This window comes from Ammodytes marinus, assembly GCF_949987685.1.
Source record: "Ammodytes marinus genome assembly, chromosome: 22".
NCBI lineage: Eukaryota > Metazoa > Chordata > Actinopteri > Uranoscopiformes > Ammodytidae > Ammodytes > Ammodytes marinus.
Genome location: NC_137226.1, coordinates 13070324 through 13090862, shown reverse-complemented (window position 1 = coordinate 13090862; position 20539 = coordinate 13070324). Strand labels below are relative to the sequence as shown.

General features: G+C 40.2%; 1 protein-coding gene across 1 annotated transcript; it reads right to left on the bottom strand.

The window, feature by feature from the left end:
* Nucleotides 1-13623: 13623 nt before the first annotated feature.
* LOC307268776 (piggyBac transposable element-derived protein 4-like) lies at nucleotides 13624-15203 on the bottom strand (the record flags this gene model as incomplete). The annotated part of the gene is made up of 2 exons (XM_080051522.1): nucleotides 13624-14414; nucleotides 14594-15203. 2 exons carry the CDS (start codon nucleotides 15201-15203, stop codon nucleotides 13624-13626), a joined length of 1401 nt encoding a protein of 466 aa, XP_079907648.1.
* Nucleotides 15204-20539: the final 5336 nt, after the last annotated feature.

Here is a 20539-nt window from a genome sequence, read left to right as displayed (position 1 = left end):
ATTGCTGCTTCATTACCCCAAAACTCACTTTGTCCCAGCCTCTCTCTGTCTTTCATCAAAATTCCATAATCCCTGTCAAAGCCGTTTGGATTGCAGGTTAAAAGTGATACACAAACGGGGGAGAAAGAATGAAAGAGGATGGAGAGAAGTGGTTGGGGAGGATGGGGAGAACTATAATCTCCTCTACATGAAAGTCTGTCGCACACTCTTATGATAATTACCTCCTGCTAGCTTTGACTGGGTCCATTCTTTTTTTTAAAGGTGCCAGGTGCGTGCAAATGGAACTGGCTTATGATTACAATGCTCCCAGTGCAGAAAATCATGCTCTTTGTGAGCACATGCGAGAACTGATCATTGGATTTCTGAGCGCTGCCATCGGGCCCCTGTTTTCATCAGAAATGTTCGCTTGATGGATTTAAGTCAAGGTAAAATTTGAAAGCTCTGATTAGAGAGTGGTTCAAATGTAGCGAGAGCAAAAGCAAAAACAGAGTGCAGCAGAGGAGAGTTTGGCACTGCAACCTAAGGCCACTGTAAAATAGATTTTGGTCAGCAGTAAACTGTGTCAATCCCAGGGTTTTGGATCAAGTGGATGGAGGACAGGAAAATATATCAACTGAAGCTGATCAACCCGAAAACAGAAAAACAATTCTAAGCTAAGCAAAACAAAACGAAAAACTTAATTGAGAACCAGCAACAAACATGATACATAAATAAATAACCAGAATGCTAGAACAATTGCTTTTGGACTGCCATCACATACATCACCATTATTGGGAGTTCTATCAACCCACCATAGGGCCTGGGACAAAAATTAGCTGTGGGCCCCAATTGTGTGTGTGTTTGCCAGCATTAATGAACAACTTGAAAAAAAGAGGAGTGACTTTTTAAGGCCATGGTAAACTCCAAGGGGCAAAGTGTGCTGAAGGAGGCAAGTTGTTTTGTACAGTACAACAGCACGGCAGATGAACTGAGAGATGGAAGGGAAGTTTGAGAAAAATAATTCAAAAAGTAAAGGTAGGGAACAAACATGGCGTCGGGGAACTTGTGAAAACGTTCCTATTAATAGTGACATTTCAAAAACCACTGTGATAATCCAGCACTGGCTTTGCCGGCAATAAGTGATTCATCTCCTGGAGATAAAAGAAAACAAATGCTGCCCGGAGAGACGTCTGATGGGAGCTGTCCATGGTGCTGAATTTACCCTTGGCCGCTTTCTCACTCTCTCTCTCTTCCCTTCACCCTCCGTCGGCACGTCTGTGTCCATCTGCCCAGGGCTGGCGTGTAAGCACACATTGCCAATGTCACTCCAGACTGTCAAAGCAAGGCTGCCGCCACCACCTCGGCAAAACACCAACTATAATGCGTAAGACAGGTGAAATATAGGCAATCACTGTGTGCAAAGTGTCAGTCCTTGCAGTTAATATGTCCATTTTACGGTTTCAACATAAGCCTTCAAAGTCTCCTGACAGAAGGCATACAACAACATAGCCATGACCCACTCAGATGGGTGTCAACTCCGCTCACAAGAACACTGGCCTTCCTTGCCAACACATACATCAAGCTGCCTTCCACTAGCTTCAGTAGCAGCTGATGTGATTGGATGTGTGGGAAGCAGCATACTTGGAAAGAAATACACTAGACACTATCTGATTGGCAGACCAGCAGCGTGGCAATCTGGGAAATATAGTGTCTCCAGAAAGACTTCAATCCCTTTCAATGGGGACAACCGTCAGAGAAAAAAAGATGAAATTACTGACATACATATACATAGGGAAATATACTGTTTACTATGATAACTCAATAAAAGCATTCCTCTAACAGATATATAAAACTAAGACTCAGTCAGGGGATGGCCAATGGGTGTGAATGCGTGTACCAAATGGCATGGCATTCCATCCAAAAGTTTTACGAGACATTTCCCTAAAATCCAAAATAGTTAAGCTCAAGTACTTCTAGAGGGAAAATCATGGGTTCATCAGCAGACCGACAGAGTATCACCCCTAAAAGAGCCATGCAGCTAGCATGGCTAAACATACACACCCAAACACAACCACGATACTGAATGACTATTGAAATTTCCATAAAAGTTATTTATTCACTTATTTTCTCTAGAGCGCTATAAAATGAAATATCAAAGTACTCACAAAAGCTGACCTGAGCTAATATTGGTGGAATCATGTTTTTCCTGAATGTGGAGCACACACTGTAATGCCCACAACCATGATTACATTTTTAACTTCACATAATTGAATTTTACTTACTGTCGAGTTCTCTGGATTTTCTCCATACCAATTCATTAACTCGTCAAAGGCTACACTATTTTATCTCCCGTAGTTCTACGGCAAAAAATGTCCTTTGTTGTTTTCACAGAAATAATCCTTTGTATTCATGGCATGGAGGAACAATCATGGCTAATGAAGTATTACTTCAGGGGCATGGAAAGAGAGGGACGATTTTAATTTAGAATGTGTCAACAATTTTTGAGAAGCGTGTCAAAATGCTGCAGTAGTTTAGAAATTAACTAGCTTATTTTGGGGAGGTTTCATTTTACTCTCAAATAAGAAAGCTGTCACCTTGTTATTACAGACTTCTGCTCTGTGTTCTGGTGCATATCACACACATCAGACAAACATGAATCCCTCTTTGAATTTGAAGTATCTTGCTAATCTATTAGTTTCTATTAGAATTTCAAAGTCATGCTGCTCTAATAAGGACCTTTTATGTGTCCATATAATATTAATTTCACATTTAAGAGAGGCCCAAGGCTCACAACTTTTTTCTGTGATTCTCAGTGAGTTTTATAGTTTTTTCTAATTCTAGTTTTCACTGAGCCAATTTCAACCTAAAATGCCCCGCTAGTATTGGCATCAATTAAAGATGGCTGGAAGTTAATCGCTCTGTGCTTGGTTTGATGTATAGTAAGCTATAGAGATTTTAGACTAAAATACCCCCCTATGTTTGAAATCAGGTTTGCCTGGGGAAAGGGGCTCAAATTGGGCAAGTAGTTCATTTCTTGTTACTGCCCTATTCAAAGAGGGCAATAAAGAATACTTAACAGTACCCAGTGAGTGCTGCAAAAATCAATATTGAAGAAATCAAGAAAACTTATAATCACATGGATGAAAAACAGGATACAAAAAGTTTAGTCAACTTTACCATCCACCTGAATTCACAAAATCAGACTAATTTGATGACAAAGATAACTACAGTATATACTGAATACCTACAATTATTTATTTAATCGTCCTTTAAACCATTCCAACCATCTTCCTTTTATTTAGTAGAAAAAGGATTATTGAGGCAGTTTCCATGTATGTCCTGGATTATGGTGATGTGGTTTAACGGCACGCATCACATACAGTACGTCTTGAACTCCTGGACTCACTCAGGTTCATCACAGGAGAAGCTTATGCCACACACCATTGTGTTTTATATGGGAAGGTTGGGTGGTCCTCTCTTAGAGACAGAGGTGACTCACATTGGCATATATTTATATATAAAGCCCTGACAGGGGAAGCTAACACATTATTTGACTGCATTACTGCACATTTCAGATAGGCTTTATCAGCCCCGCTCCACTGACATGCTCATGGTATATGTTCCACAAGCCCGGTCTGAGTCTGGAAAGACAGCTTTTAGCTTTAGTGACCCTGACTCCTGAAACACATTACAGTAACATATTAAAATACCTTCATTTAAAAAATGTAGACATGTCATTTGTGATTGTTTTAAATTGGTGATAAGAAATTAATATGTTGTTCTTCCCGCCACGTTATTTTCAATGCAGCCATTCTACATAACTTTCTAAATGTTTGAATCGTTTTGGCTCTTTTTTTCAGCATGAACTCAATTCAATTATCTTCCCAAGTACTCAGGGGTGCCAGAGAGCCTTTAACAAATTGAAGATGACTAGAGTTGATTCAGGTAAATGGACTGAATCTCACTCAAGTATTTAGAAAAGGGAGGGTAGTAGTAGGCAGAAGACCATAGCTTGCTGTTGAAAAGCTGAGGATATGATTTACCATTGAAAAGAATAAAGCATGAGATGCCACAAAAGCTTTGTGGCAACAATAGTCCTATCGAGGAAGCAGGAGCGAGCCCAGCACTGCATTTGTTCCACTCACCAGGCTTTACCTTCTTTGTTCACAATGCAAGATGACAGCTTTGATGTTGTGCCATGTTTTCTTTGGGTACACACTACCCCCGACCTAAATGTAGAAACCAATGCTTTTGTCACAGCAATTCACAAAGTTTTGTAAAGGCTGGTGTACAAGCTGAAAGCTGTTGCATTTTAACCTGAAGCGAAACAGACCAGTGATTTTTCATGCAAAACCCAGAAGAGATCCCCCCCACACTACTTGGGCTGTATCATTTAACATATGCCTGGGACTTAATTCATTCTAGTCAGCGCAGTGACCTCAATAAAATGTGTTGGTGCTGAGCTGCTGTAGAGTTTGTAGGTGACGGAACATCTTTTTGTGTTGGAATCCAGTTGGATTTTTTTGCTTTAAGGAAGCATGTATGTACAAGGACCGACTGTTTAAAAGACATAGTAGGAAATAAAAAAAGAAACATAGATCAATAGATTCAATCAAAGGTTGAGTCAGAGATTCTGCAGAATGCTTGTTGTATTGACAAAATAAAATTGTTTTGTCCAGTGTTACTGTTAACACACAGCCTTGTTTCTCTGAAACCGGAATTTTGGTTAAGGTCGTTCCCCTTTATTTTCATTTTACAGAGCCTAGGCTGTTTTTTTCAGCACACACGCAGAAAAAAATGTAATCAAATAGTCTGTATTTGTCCGGTCCAGTTTGTTGCTGGAGTCCTGTTCCAATGGGGAGCAATTTGCCTGTTTACCTCCAGGCTCAAGAAGCAACGGCAAAGCCGACACGCCCTGAAATGAAGAGGCGTCTGCTGGGGAAATCACCTCTCAGTTTGGCCTCTCCACTCCTAGATCCCTCATCTCCTGTGCTGTAACCTCTGAAAGCACCCGCCGCGCGGCCATTACCCAGGTACTGGGGCTTTAAGCAGGGGAAGATGGATCTAAAGGGTGTCCCCTGCCTAAGCTCCACACATCCCTCCTCTGTATTCCACCCCATTACTTGTCTTGCTGCGTGCCTAGCTTTCCTGCCTCCTCTTTCTCCCTCACTGCTCCCCCACCCCCCACTCCCTTTTTTGTTGTCTTAGCCACTACAGTACATGGATGTAAGACGATATAAATATCTGGAGGCGTGAGCCACATCCAATAAAACAAACTGATGTGAAGGGCTGTGACAGGCGATCACACCATTTTAGAAATGTTACAGCTATTTATTCGCTCAGCAATGGCTGGTAAGGCGTTATAGCAGTCCACCGGAACCAGAAGACAAATGCACACAGATTTTGGTAATCCATTGAGGGGAAATATTACATTAGTTCCATATTTACTGAACTATTCAAACAGTATATACCTTGATCATTTCAGCAATCGTTAGAATGCAAGAAAGGTCCAGAATAGGGTATGTGCAATGGTGTAGATCAGGGGTGTCCAAACTTTTTTCACTGAGGGCCACATACAGAAAAATCTACGAAGGGCCGGGCCACTTTGCAAAAATAACACATTTATCAGGACATGTAGCTGCTCTGATGTTTAGTTTCATAGTGTCTTCGTAAATTGTAATCCTTCTTCACGGCAACACTTTACTTGCACATTAAAAAGATACATCCCCCCTCTTGTTAAATGCCATTGATACACCCAGTGTTTTCTGCTTTTACGTTTAATGTCCAGCTTGGTGAAAATAGTACCCAGCTGAGATCCCGCCCCTCCAAGGGGGGTCCGGGGGTATGCCCCCCCCGGGAGATTTTTTTAAGTTTTTAAAGTGAAATGCATGAATCTGGTGCACTTTGAGAGGGAAATTAAGAGGCTAAAGCTGAAGAATTTTGTATGAAACAAAATTTAAACACTGTCAGATGAATTAGAAGCTATTGGAGAGGGACACATGGATTTTCCATAATAATATTAATTTAAATTAAAATATTATGCAGGGTCCTCTGGGATGGCCTTGGTGCTCTTTTTCTTTTATGGGACATATGTCTCTGTAATATAATGAGTGCATTTAGATTATTTAAAAATTAAAAGGGCCATATTACATTATATTTTTAAAATGTGCCTAGGGCCAATCAATCAGTTTTGACACCCCTGCACTAGTGGGTTAACTAAGAAATGCAAAAAAAAAAATATATATATATATATATATTGTTTTTTTTCAAAGGGCTATATTGCATTATATTTTTTAAATCGGCCGCGGGCCAATAAAAAGCGGGCCGCAGTTGGCCCGCGGGTTAGTAGTTTGGACACCCCTGGTGTAGATGAAGGTAGACACAGGTATACGTGGTATACCTATTTTTTTCCCACTGTCAGTATCCTACACTCAACAAAAATATAAACGTAACACTTTTGTTTTTGCTCCCATTTTTCATGAGATGGACTTAAAGATCTAAAATTCATTCCAGATACACAATATTACCATTTCTCTCAAACATTGTTCACAAATCTGTCTAAATGTGTGATAGTGAGCACTTCTGCTTTGCTGAGATAATCCATCCCACCTCACAGGTGTGCCACATCAAGATGCTGATCTGACATCATGATTAGTGCACAGGTGTGCCTTAGACTGTCCACAATAAAAGGCCACCCTGAAATGTGCATTTCTTTGCTTTATTGGGGGTCTGGTGACTCAGAACCAGTCAGTATCTGGTGTGACCACCATTTGCCTCATGCAGTGCAACACATCTTCTTCGCATTGAGTTTATCAGATTGTCAATTGTGGCTTGTGGAATGTTGGTCCACTCCTCTTCAATGGCTGTGCGAAGTTGCTGGATATTAGTGGGAAGTGGTGCACGCTGTCGTATACGCCGGTCAAGCACATCCCAAACATGCTCAATGGGTGACATGTCCGGTGAGTATGCTGGCCATGCAAGAACTGGGACATTTTCAGCTTCCAAGAATTGTGTACAGATCCTTGCAACATGGGGCCGTGCATTATCTTGCTGAAACGTGAGGTGATGTTCATGGATGTATGGCACAACAATGGGCCTCAGGATCTCATCACGGTATCTCTGTGCATTCAAAATGCCATCAATAAAATGCACCTGTGTTCTTCGTCCATAACAGATGCCTGCCCATACCATAACCCCACCACCACCATGGGCCACTCGATCCACAACATTGACATCAGCAAAGCGCTCACCCACACGACGCCACACACGCTGTCTGCCATCTGCCCTGAACAATGTAAACTGAGATTCATCCGTGAAGAGAACACCTCTCCAACGTGCCAGACGCCATCGAATGTGAGCATTTTCCCACTCAAGTCTGTTACGGCGACGAGCTGGAGTCAGGTCAAGACCCCGATGAGGACGACGAGCATGCAGTTGAGCTTCCCTGAGACGTATGCAAACCAATTGTTTCAGCAGCTGTCTCAGTGGCTGGTCTCAGACGATCTTGGAGGTGAACCTGCTGGATGTGGAGGTCCTGGGCTGGTGTGGTTACAGGTGGTCTGCGGTTGTGAGGCCGGTTGGATGTACTGCCATATTCTCTGAAACGCCTTTGGAGACGGCTTATGGTGGAGAAATGAACATTCAATGCACGAGCAACAGATCTGGTTGACATTCCTGCTGTCAGCATGCCAATTGCACGCTCCCTCAATGTTTGTGGCATTTTGCTGTGAGACAAAACTGCACATTTCAGGGTGGCCTTTTATTGTGGACAGTCTAAGGCACACCTGTGCACTAATCATGATGTCAGATCAGCATCTTGATGTGGCACACCTGTGAGGTGGGATGAATTATCTCAGCAAAGCAGAAGTGCTCACTATCACACATTTAGACAGATTTGTGAACAATGTTTGAGAGAAATGGTAATATTGTGTATCTGGAATGAATTTTAGATCTTTAAGTCCATCTCATGAAAAATGGGAGCAAAAACAAAAGTCTTGCGTTTATATTTGTGTTGAGTGTACTGTATACCCATTTCTACCCCATGATGCGTATAATTTATTTAGTGGCCTTAACTTTTTTTCCCCCTTAAGTAGCAAAGAAGTAGTAGACTGTATATACAAGGCTCTGGGCATGTATCACCCTAAGACGATATAAATATCTGGAGGCCTCTGATTAGAATAGACATGAGGACTGTTGATTGGTTAGCATCTGTAAGTAAATCAGAGGCTGAGAAAATTGAGGTCAAACTTTTTCAACTGTTAACAAATGGGGAAACTTTGGTCAAAATACATAACTATGCATTTGTCTCATTGTGTCAAGTCAGTTAGCTGCTGATATGGTCAGAGATCCATCACTTTGCACCTGAATAAACAGCTAATTATATGAAACACCAGCAAAACAAAGCGTTGATGGCTTGCTTTTGATCTGCCATGTGTGGCTCGGTTTGGACGACCCAGCAGGTGGCTCTAAACAAACCTGAAAGGAAATTATTGCCCTATCTCCCTATCAAACATCAAACCTCTCTGCCTCTTATCTCCTGGACCCCAGAAAACAGCTGCTCTGTGTGTGCTCAAAGTGTGAAACATCAAAACACCACATTTAAAAAGGCATACCTCAACAGTGTCGTTTTCAGGAATCTTTAAAGAACTCGGATTGATTGAGCATTTCAAGCTGAGACTGTGCTTCACACATATTTTAGAGTTGGTACACGCTGTGAGATGCTGCAAGTTTAGGATAACAAGAGTTGCACTTATTGAATGTTAACAACCAATAGTAATAGCTTGACAACAGGTTTATTTATGCGTTTCGTGAAGATGGACATGCAGTTTTTTTTCTCTAATTCTGGGACCTCTGACCATGAGTACTTAATTGAGTCTGACTGGAAAGTGTTTTAAATGAACAATCTCAATGAATATTGGCATCTTACCCATCGTATACAACACATCTGGCTTTAATTCTGCATAAGTGGACCTTTGGGAATGATCATGATTGCTACAATCCAAGATCATTCAGACACTCGCAAAAAGAAAGGATCAATACAACTACACAGCATAGACACAGATCTGCTGTTGATTGAGCATGTTTCTATCGGCTTTACTCAGTATTATTCCTATAAAAAACATTACCTCATTAGTTGGTGTTTATCTGTGACTGCACGTGGGCCATTATAGTTCTCAATCTTTCCTTAGCTCTTCTTTTCCTAGTTTCTATTTGGTTGACATTTTATATGCTATTGATGCACGTATGAATGGAAATGTCCTGTCCAGAGTCAGAGTTTGAAAAAAAACCTCACACAGTGGCACAAAATAGCCTTTAACAAAGAGCTGGGACTGACTAAAAAAGAAATGTTTAAATTATTCGATTACTTCCACACCAAAAACCAATCAAAAGTAAGGGTGTCCTATTGAAAGGTGTAATTTTGTATTAGGTCACATATCTTTCATTTGGGTCCAGCACGAGATATGTGTTGCCCTGCATGTTATCCGCCATGCTGTCTCTTTTAGTATCTCTCTCTCTACATGTGTGATAAGGGGGGAAACAAACAGATAAAATAAAATAAGCTATAAAGCTGCTACAGTATACAATATCGAAAACATGTCTTTGGAGGCACCTAAATTCAGTTTGAGGACTTCAATTGACAATTCACAAGCTTATATACGTAAATGTAGAGTTTGACTGTCGTCTTGTTGGAGCCTTAAATAACAAAACTAAGAGTTCAACATCAGAGTTCTACCGTTCTGTAATTGACAAGGCTAAAAGCTGCTGACAAAAACGCTAATGAAGGAAGTCCGGTGGAAAATGTAAGCACAGTAGTACTAATTGACCTGACAGACACCTCCAGTGTGTCGGAGAGAGAGAGATTAAAAGAGAGAGAGAGGAGGAGAGAGAACAGGGGATACAGCCCTCTGCGTAGCTGAAGCGTGTGCACTGTGCAGCACTCCTCTCTTTCATTTGGCGCCCCTTGTGCTCTCTAAATATTCCTTCTACCTTTGCTTCCCAACCCATTCATTTGCCATTCAGTGCAGTCCCACTTCCACACTCTAGCTCGCTACACACATACATACATGCACGCTCATATGTCGTTCCATTTCAAAGGTAACCACTCAGAGCCAATCCCCATAGTGCTGTCCCCAAAAAGCCTACTTCATCAGCGTTGCATAGTGCATGTAAGTGCTGGAGCGGATATCGCAGTGTGTTGCTTGACCTGCTAAAGTGCCAAAAAGCACAGCAGCAGCAGCACATAAAAACAACATCAGCACTGTGGGCCACACTGGAGCAATTCCTTAGTACACCAGAAGAAACCCAGGAGCAAAATACACAGAGCGTGTGTAACTGAGTGAGCTTTGAAGACCCTGTTGGAGGTATCTTAATTGAATGATATTCATGTTTAGGTTTGTCTTAAGTCCCCTTCAATTGTACATCGCTTATTATAAGTAAGAAATCTCCCCTTCAACACAGCAATGCTAAAGGAATTGCATACTTCCAACTTCAGACAGCATCAGACACCTCCCGGGACATCGGGGTAACACGCTAGCAGTAATGGTGTTTTCTAAATATAGACCCCCCTCTCTTCATTGATAGTTCAATTAATCATTGACAAGAACAATTCAATTGTTTATGAAAAAGAGCATTGCAGGTGGTATTTGATTACATCAGATATGGAGCAGCTTGTCAAATAGAATAACATCATCTGTGGCCATCCAGATACCATTAGGAAGTCAAAAGGCATCTGTGTCTCTCCCCTGTGAGCTGCCATGTTAAAGTATACATGTCTCAAAACAGTGCACTGTCATGTCAGGACAGATGCTAGCATCAGCTGGAGAAATGGAGTATATGTGTGTAAGGCCACACAAATGTTTCAATATGCATATATATATTTATTTTAAAGATTATTTTTGGGCGTTTTTTTTTCGCTTTTATTAGACAGAGTTTGTATGTATCCAGCTACTCCCGATTGGGTTGCTCAATACCTGCTTAACCTTGTAAATACATTTATGAACATAATTTCATCTTCATATTTGGCTTGTTCAGCTGCCCCAAAGCACAAGAGTAGCTTCCACCTAACTCACAAAACAAGTGCATAAATCATGCAGTGACCTTTTTGTGTTAGAGCAAACAGAGGACAGGCAGTAGAGCTTTAGTTGTCCCAAGGCGTGACTTCTCAGTGTGTGTGCATATGTGCTCATATGTGCTAACTGGACCATAGACAAGGGGTTGTGACTACAGGGGTTTTCAAAAGTTTTGTAAAAAGTGTTTATGTTGACACTGCATATTTGAAATTCAGCTATATGCAAAACAAGGCACTACTTTTTTTTTAAACTAAATATATTTGACAATTTATAGCGATGTTGTGATTTCCAACAAATAAACTGCACAATTTTCCATTGACAAATGGATTGTTGGGTTGATTAAAGCACACATTTGTCACAAACCCAATTTTTTCAGTGCATTCAATTATGACTAGTTATAAGGTCCATTAAAGAATGCAGGAACAATCTTTTCAACTTTTGACTTACATCCTGATTATGTTCATACACAAGTCACATGTAAATATTTAAAGTTGTAAAGGAAAACTCACGATTCAAGTTTTTCAAGTATTTTAAAAATGTTCAATGTTCTACCATTGTCTCGATATTCAAAACCTAAAGAGTGTTATCTTTTAACAAGTGTTGTTATTTTATATGATGGAATAATTGGAAACATATTTTAACTGTGTTCAAAGACAGAAACTGTCAAACTTTCCCTTCAGTTTTAACAGGAAGTGTGGAGATAAGGATGCATTTATAATTATTAGTCATGGCAATTCATCATGTTTTCCCAAAGTCATTTTCACTTTGATGCAGACTCACAACCCTCTTCATTATCTGTGCAATCACTTCATCAAAGCCTTTGAAAAATCAAGACTTTAAGACAATGCAACACAATCAGTCTGACTGACAAGGCAAGTGTAGGGCTGCTGTTCACACACAACGTGTCACTGGAAATGGCTAATTCTCCCCTGCTGATTATGTAAATACCACTAGATCCCAATCTCAATACACCATTAATCATGTCTGTATGGTTTGACTTTGTGTTATTTCAATTTCCTTGAGGGGGGCTCATTTGAGAAGCAAAGCTAATCAATTGTGTCTCATTATCGCTGCATCTATGTCTGTGACACTGATCATTCAACACTGATATTGACATAAGACTGGCAAGCTAAGGCTAATAGTTACTGTAAATCTAAGATGAACAGTACTTTAAGCCACATGCTAACATCGACATGCTATCCTGCTGATTTTTAGTAAGTATGTCTAACCATGTCACCATCTTAGCATCTAGGAATTTCACTAGTTTTAAAAAGGGATACATTTAAGTATTGCAGCCTTAATAAAATGCTAAAGACTACCAAATGAACATACAATAAACTGGATAAGATGCTCACACATTTACATAATGTGATGTTACCACCTATTATTTGTAATTGAAAAATAGTTTTGGTGCTCTCTCAACACTCAACCTTGAACACAAATGCACATAAATCATCACAGCAACAGTTAAGAATGGCTGTTAATCAGGGAAATGAGCAGCACTCGGCACCAATACTAATTAGTCTTTCGTCTCTCGCTTGTGTTGGTATTTTAATTATAAATTGTTGTTCAGAATGACTCTGTTTTAATATAAAGCACAAATTAATTGTGTACATCTCGGTGCCATGCTACATTGAAACAGTCGCAGGAATTAGAATAATGGAGAATCAATAGAGCAACATATTGGATTTAGATGTTCATCACTTTGGTTGTAACCAAAGCAAAGCTTCCTACTTGTGGATTCATGTCATGGCCAGGAATCCCTTTTTACAATTTTGTGTGTGTACGTGTGTGCATGCCTGTGTGTGTGCCCCTGTTTAGAAGACATGAACCCTTTCCAAATTAATTTAATCTTTAACCCTTTGATGCACAACATATGCACACCCCTTCTAATGCGCAACATGGGTCAAAATAGACCCACATTCATTTTCCATGTGTTTTCATGCTGGGTGAGTGTTTCTTTGTTGTATCTTTTGAAATCAATTTATTTTACTATTAAATGTCCCAATTATTCTTTTAATATCTTGTTTTAGATTAGTACAAGGTCAATCATTCCATTGTCCCTTTCTTATTTTACGAATAAAAATAGATTTTGAATTAGTACACCAAGTTTACACACACGGGTCAAAAATGACCCATTTATTCAAGTGTGATTTTGAATTAAATGACTATATACAATACCAATAATTTGCTTAAAATAATCACTTTAGCAGTGCTCTGGGCCAAATAATCATACATTTTATATTTTAAATGTGTTTATTTATTATACACACATGGGCATAGGTAAAGACATAACATAGACACATACCTCTGATAACGGATCTTATTGAACTGATATTTCAACCATTTTGCCATCTGATTATTTGTGACCAAATAATAACAACTGATCACAGTAGATATCATTGAATAAATAGTTTAAAAATTGTAAACTTATTTGTGACCTAATAAAATAAAAAACATATGATCACAGTACAGTAGATAACATTGAACTGATAATTTAACTATGTAATCTGATTTGTGACCACATAACACATAACATAACACATCTGATCACAGTAGACCGCTAAAAGCCATCTCAATTCTTGCATGCCTCACAAATGACCATGACATGTCTGTGCTCCTTACACACAGGCCTGGTGCACTGGGAACACCAGCTGCTGGCTTTTCTGTCCTTGCTAGTTGTGCAGATTGCACACCTCTTCCTCTTCCCTGGGCCCTCCTGGCTGATGTCGTCCTGTGGCTGTGTGATGCCTGGGTTTTGTTTTTTGATCCCGCATCTTCCCATTGCATCAAGGATGGGCTTTTGGAGTCTGGGTGTGCCCTCCATGCGCCTCCTCATATGTGGTATGACTAACTCCTTGCCCAGCTCCTTTATGAACAGGCGGCGTGCACTGCTCTGGCCACTCATGTACTCTGGATGTTGTGTAGTGAAGGTGGTGTATGCGTTGAGGGTCGCAACATCCAGCATGTTATACCAAAGGACCATCGGCCACCTCCTTGTTCTCCGCTTACATGTGTAGGTGCCAACCATTTGATCCGTTGTGTCCACTCCTCCTTTTGTTTTGTTGTAGAACTGGATCACCTCTGGCTTCTTCTTTTGGTTGCTCTGATCCACTGCTTTGTCGTCGTGCATTGTACTCAAAAGGATAACAGACTTGCCTTTTTTCTGGACGTAGCTCACCATGGTCATGTTCCCTCTGAATCCAAACTCTGAGCTGTAGATCTCACGCAGTTTGGATGGCTTCATCACAGGTGGGATATCTGCCTTGTTCTGGCGGAGAGTGCCTACAACTGTTAGGTCCTTCTCAAGGAGCTTCTCAGCCAGAGGGACACTAGTGAAAAAGTTGTCCATCGTGATGTTCCGGCCTATGGGAGGAAAAGAAAAGATTGCACTTTATAAGTATATGATTATTAAATTCAAAGACCTCACATTTATTCTTTTTTTTTTTTTTGCTTACACAGAAATCATATAAAACAAATTACACACTGAAAGACTAGAAACATAGATATTGTGCTAGAATTGATACTCTGCATTGTATATTCACCTGTCCCTCTGATCCCACTGCACAATTGTTGGACAACAGTCTCCCCAAGCTTCTTCTTAATCTCCTCTCCTGGCTGCCTCCCTGTGTAGACAGTTCCGTCTATTGCATAAGGCACCCTTGCATCGCACATCCAAAAGATTTTTAGCCCATATTTGGCAGGCTTGCTGGGCATGTATTGCAGAAACCTGCACCTGCCCCGGAACGGCACCAGCTGCTCATCTATGGTGACACAGTCACTAGGGATGAACCGTTTTCTGCAGTTGTCCAGGAAGCAGTCCCACACGTACCTAAATGCCGCCATGTGGTCGGTTTCCAGTCGCAAAGCCCTGGTCCTCCTGTCGTCAAACCGTATGAAGCGGCGGATATTTTCATATCTTCTGACACCCATGGTGGCCTTGTAAACTGGATTTTGCAGGGGGTCAAGAAACAGCTCCCGCAAGGCAACATCCCAGCTCTTGTCCCCCCCTGCAAGGAGGGTCAAACCAATAAAGGCCAGGAACTCTTCTTTGTTGAGGCTTCTCCATTCTTTCCCTTTTGCTGTAGCTGCTCTGCGACCCTCTAAGTTGGTGCATTTGAGAACCTCCTCAATGATGTTGTCACTGATGAACATATCCCAGGCATCATTTCAGGACCCTTATTGTAAAGTGTCCCTTTAACTTTATCAAGACTAGCTAGCTAGCATCTTTCACAAGTCTAGCTAGCTAGCAGTTATCTTTATTATTATTATTATTTATTTATTTATATAGCCCTTTACAACAAACCTTACAGTGTACCAAAGTGTATCTTTCACAATTCTTTCACAAGTATCTTTCACAAGTCTAACTAGCTAGCTAATAGTTATTTTCCTTTCTGGCATAAGTAGCCTACTTATTCAATAGACTGTATGACTAATTCTCAAGATAACTTAAACCCTAATCAATCAATTAATATACTTATATTTCACGAGTCATCAAATGTCAACAGCTAGCTAGCTAGCTTACAGTAGCCTATTGTTTCCCTTTCTGACAAGAAATGGACTTAGTTCTTAAATTATCTTAAACATAATCAATAATTATGCACAGTTATCACATCAAATTGCTTATCAGGTAAGATTATAATAATGTTAAAACAATACTTACATGTTTTGGATGTTCAAATTGTCCACAGTAAATATGTTCCTAATTGCAAACACAAATTTCAATGCGGGTCATTTCTGACCCATGTCTGAAAACTTCATGTAGACTGACAAAAGCTATGCTTATTCATAAAGGAAGAAAATAAAAATGAATAGTATGATTTGTGCTAAACAAAACAAATGAAATTTACTGAGTACTTGGTTTAGTAAATGATAAAATACATAGATTCAAAACATTCAGCAAAGAAACACTCAGTGATACATGAAATTACATAGGAAATGAATGTGGGTCATTTTAGACCCATGTTGCGCATTAGAGGGGTAGTGATACAAAATGTGTTTTTATTCAAAATGTAAAAAAGAAAAATTAAAAAAAAGTATGAATTATGATCAAAAACAAGTTAATTGAGGAATACCTGGAATACTGAATAATGAAATGAATTGATTGCAAAGATACAGCAGATAAAAACTCAGTCGGGTCACTTTAGACCCATGTTGTGCATCAAAGGGTTAATTAGTTAAGTTTTTTACTTTCCCTGATGCATAATAAATAACACCCTCTTTGAAGTCAGCGACCTATGGACCTATACAAAAACATAAGTATAAGCAAATAACCACTGTGCACAAATATATTGGTATAACAAAGTGTACTGTAGCTTAAAGGTGAAGGGGAGGGCAGTGTCTAGACAGATTGGGATATGGTTTGCATTTCCTGTCACTTGGCCTGGCAGGAGACACATTTGGGGCTCCACTGCCAGACATGTCTACACTCAGTGCGTTTCCATGGCACAACTAGATTAGATTATCACATATATCGAACTAGACACTCGAACGGACCGTGTCACTTGTCTGAGTTTACATGGCCTTTCAGATATCGGATAAATGTCCAATGCATGGCTGTCTCCACTATGCTAGGTGGCGCTGTAGCCCTTTCAACCATGCTTTCAACAAGTGTTGAAAGAGCCACGTCCGGTTCTCTTCCGGCAACAACCCATGGTGTAGCCTATTACGCGCAGGCACACAAGCACAGAACGAGAAGTCCGATATGCGATGTCCGATCCCTGTATAAATGCAGAGAGAAAGCCGACAACGAACGACTTATCTAGGTGTTCTTATCCGACATCTCTTGTCCGTTATCGTGCCGATTTGTGTGCGAAGTAGATCGGATAAAGGTGTTTACATGCAGTTTAAAAGTCCTGTTGAGGTCTTATTCGTTTAGTTACCCGATTATGAGTCTGCATGTAAACGCACTGACTGTTCCACGGGCACCAATTGTTTTTGTCCACTATCGCTTTTGAGAGACAGTTATCCCATATTTGAATCAACTTGAAATCCACTTAGGATATGAAAATAACATGAGAGGCGAAGATGGGGAGACAGGCTAATTTAAAAGCACACTGAGAAAAAGCAATCGGTTACACTGATGGAGGCAGTGGCAGTTGGAGTGGAGGGCGGAGAAGAGAAGAAAGGGGAAAAGGATCCTTTGAAAAACATGCAGGCGGCCGGGTGATAGGCGATACGTCTTTGTAGTGTTTCCATATTTGCATCGTGTAAAATTGGAAAAAAGGCTCCTCTCCTTATCAAGGCAACCCATCCCCATACTCCATATTTCTTCCCCCTCCAACAAATTGTGAAAGATCCTCCATCTGCTGCTTATCATTTCACACTACAATCTGTGAAGCCATTTGGGATTTTGTGCAAATTAAAGGTGAAGTGAGCGATATATTTAGGTTAATATAAGTGTTAAATCACTCTATATTCATACAGTGATCACTTATATAGTGTGCACGTTTCATACCTCCAATCTCTCAGTCACCTGCTCTGCATATAATCTGCTAATTAAATGTTTCGGGGATCCCGAAAGTGGTATCCAATCAGAAGAGAGAATGCTACAAACCGGCACCCGTCTCACTGCCAGTGCACCCACAGAGCGACAGCTGGGTGAATGTTTATGCACCTACAATAGCAGGTAAAAATCATTCCCAATGTCTGTTTTGATGGTTTTTAATCATGTTTTATCACACTTATGGATCTGAGATGATGCTAGATAACTAACTCGCTGCTTGAAGACCGCAGTGCATTAATGTGGTGACGTAGGGACGAGCGAGGGGACTGCTAACTGATGTAACTGACAGGAAGTTAGCTAAAAGAACCATTCCGCTTACAGCACCTTTATGTGTGTGGAAGTGGTCAGAAAGTGAGACAGTGGGAAAGTCTGCAACAGTGTAGTTCGTAATAAAAAGAAAGTATACATGTGATTCAAGATGCATGTGTTTGGGACACGAAGGCCCTTCCCACCTACGCATTGGCATATCATATCATCATGCTCCTGCTGGTGTTGCCCACAGCTACACAGCTGCGGGCCGTGTGGCATGACGGGAGCTGAGTGACAAACGGTGACAGCAGACAGTCATATCAGTGTTCAGGCAAAAGCGAAGGTCCAATCAGATTCCTCTAAGCAGGGACATTTATTTCCACACCAACACTTCCCCCCCACCACTACTGAAACCTGTCGGTTAAGCTCTTGGTAATTCTTGCTGAAAGCAGAAAACTGTCAGCCATGCTAAAGAGCCACTTTCACACGTATGACAAGCTAACTTTGAATTGCTTTGGACACTCTGGTTTGGGGATTAGATGGCATGTGACATCCCCATGATAAAATAGGGTGTACCACCAGTACAGGAAGTAGGTGACATTACACAAATTGCAGTGTGAAAATGGGACACTTGTTATGGCGACACACACTAGTTTTATTATTTAACACTGCAACACAGATCCTGGTTACAGAAATTTCAGATATGTGATTTTATTATGTTGAGATATGTCTTTACATTAAAAAGTGAGTGCTTAGCCTGTTTTCTTAATCATCTTGTCTAATTTGCTTATTTAATTTAATTTATTTATTTTTATTACAATTTTTTTTGTATTTATTGTCTGTCTGTGTGAGGGAGGGGGTGGGGGTTGTGTGTGTATTGTATGTGTCTACTTATTTTGTCTTTTTTGTCTGAAAAAATAATAAATGAAAAAAAAAGTTTGAGGTTTGCATGTTTCCCGATGTGCTCATAATCCTGTTTCATGCTCTCCCGGAGAATCATCCCCAGGCGTGACAATCCCACCTACTGCAGTATATCCGCAACACCAGTGTGACTGATGTGTTTATCATATTTACCTGTCACTATCCAACTATAGACTACTAGTGATTCACCAAACCATCAATAATGGTGGTGCATTATTTGAAAACGTGGGGGCAGCTCTACTGCTGCTGCAACATTTTTCTTCATATAGCAGCATATTGACTATAAACCACCATCCAGGATGTGAAAAAAATTACAGTAATCTAATTTGAAGAATGTGTGATGCAGTTTTGAGTAGCATACCCACTTCTCCTACAGTGGGCCTAAATGCTCAAGAGGAGGAAGAGGGGGGGGGGGGGGGAATTGAATCACACCTACACACTCAAATTGTGGTGAAATCAAGAAATAAATGGAAGTCTGGCAGTCATTCCTTACTTCCTGATAAGTGCGACTTTCTAGTCCCACTAGATAGCCCAAAAATGTAAAGAGGAGAGGTCAGCCGTCAGAAGGAGACAAAAGGATTTAGGAGATATCAGTATCAGTCGAGGTGACGATCTTTCTCTCTCTGTGCTGATGTATGCTGTTGCTCAGAAAGAAAGGAAGAAAGATAGAAATAAGGCGAGATGGAGGTAGGGTGAGGGTAAAAATAAATGAGGGGAAAAAAGCTGTCTATTGAAACTGCTGCAAATTGTCCCCTGGCCATCTCTGACAAAAATGGATGATTGCTATTAAGAGCCTTGGCTTTGTATCTCCCATCTCATATATCAGTCCTAACAGAGGAAGGCCATCTTTGTACCGGTCATAGATATGAGGTGTTGCATTGCTCTTACTTTGAGGGGGGTTATCTGTGGGTCTGAATGTGGTTAAATGGATTGAACTGAGATATGAGTTATTTCCACTTCATATGACAGGAAACATAACTTTAAATAATACTGCAAATGTTGTGCAGATCTTTTTTTTAAGAAAAAAACGTTTTCTAAACACAATAGTTTTAAGCCTATAATTTGGTATTTCCAAGGCAACGCACAGTGTAACCCTTAACCTCTTTTAAAAAACCCATATAGTTATCCAATGTTATTCAAAATAAGTCTTCCTTTTTTACATCATTCAACATTTAGGAGGGCCAATGATTTTGATTACCACTCCAAAGTGGAAGCTAGTCGGCATAGCTTGCTTAATTTAGATGGGGTTCCCGCTACTATTGAGCTCTGAAAGGCACCAGGCCAGATAGTATAGGAATGACTTGATAGAAACTACAGTGTCCATGTTTATCTTAAAGTAGAAACATGTCTCACTAATATTTTGGGCAGAAATTAAATTGTATTCCACAGATGATACCTCTGCTTCATTCTCTTTTAATCCACTGCTGTGTGGAAGTATTATATTGACTGTTATAACCACACACACACACATACCTTAGCCTTAGATTGATATATTCACAGCCTGAGACCTCTGACCCTCCCACCCGAATTCACACACAAACATCTCTCTCCCTGGGGAATCAGAATCAGAATCAGAATCAGAATCAGCTTTATTGGCCAGGTTTGCGTAAACAAACAAGGAATTTGATTTCGGCTCCATTTGCTCTCCAAGTACAACATTCACTTAAAACATTAAAAATACTGTTAATTAAACAATATTACAAATGAACAAAAACAAATACTCAACAACAATTCAAGATGTGGAAGAAATGGTGCAATCAGTCAGTGATTAAGAATTAAATAAAATATAAATATATATATGGTATATATACACGGT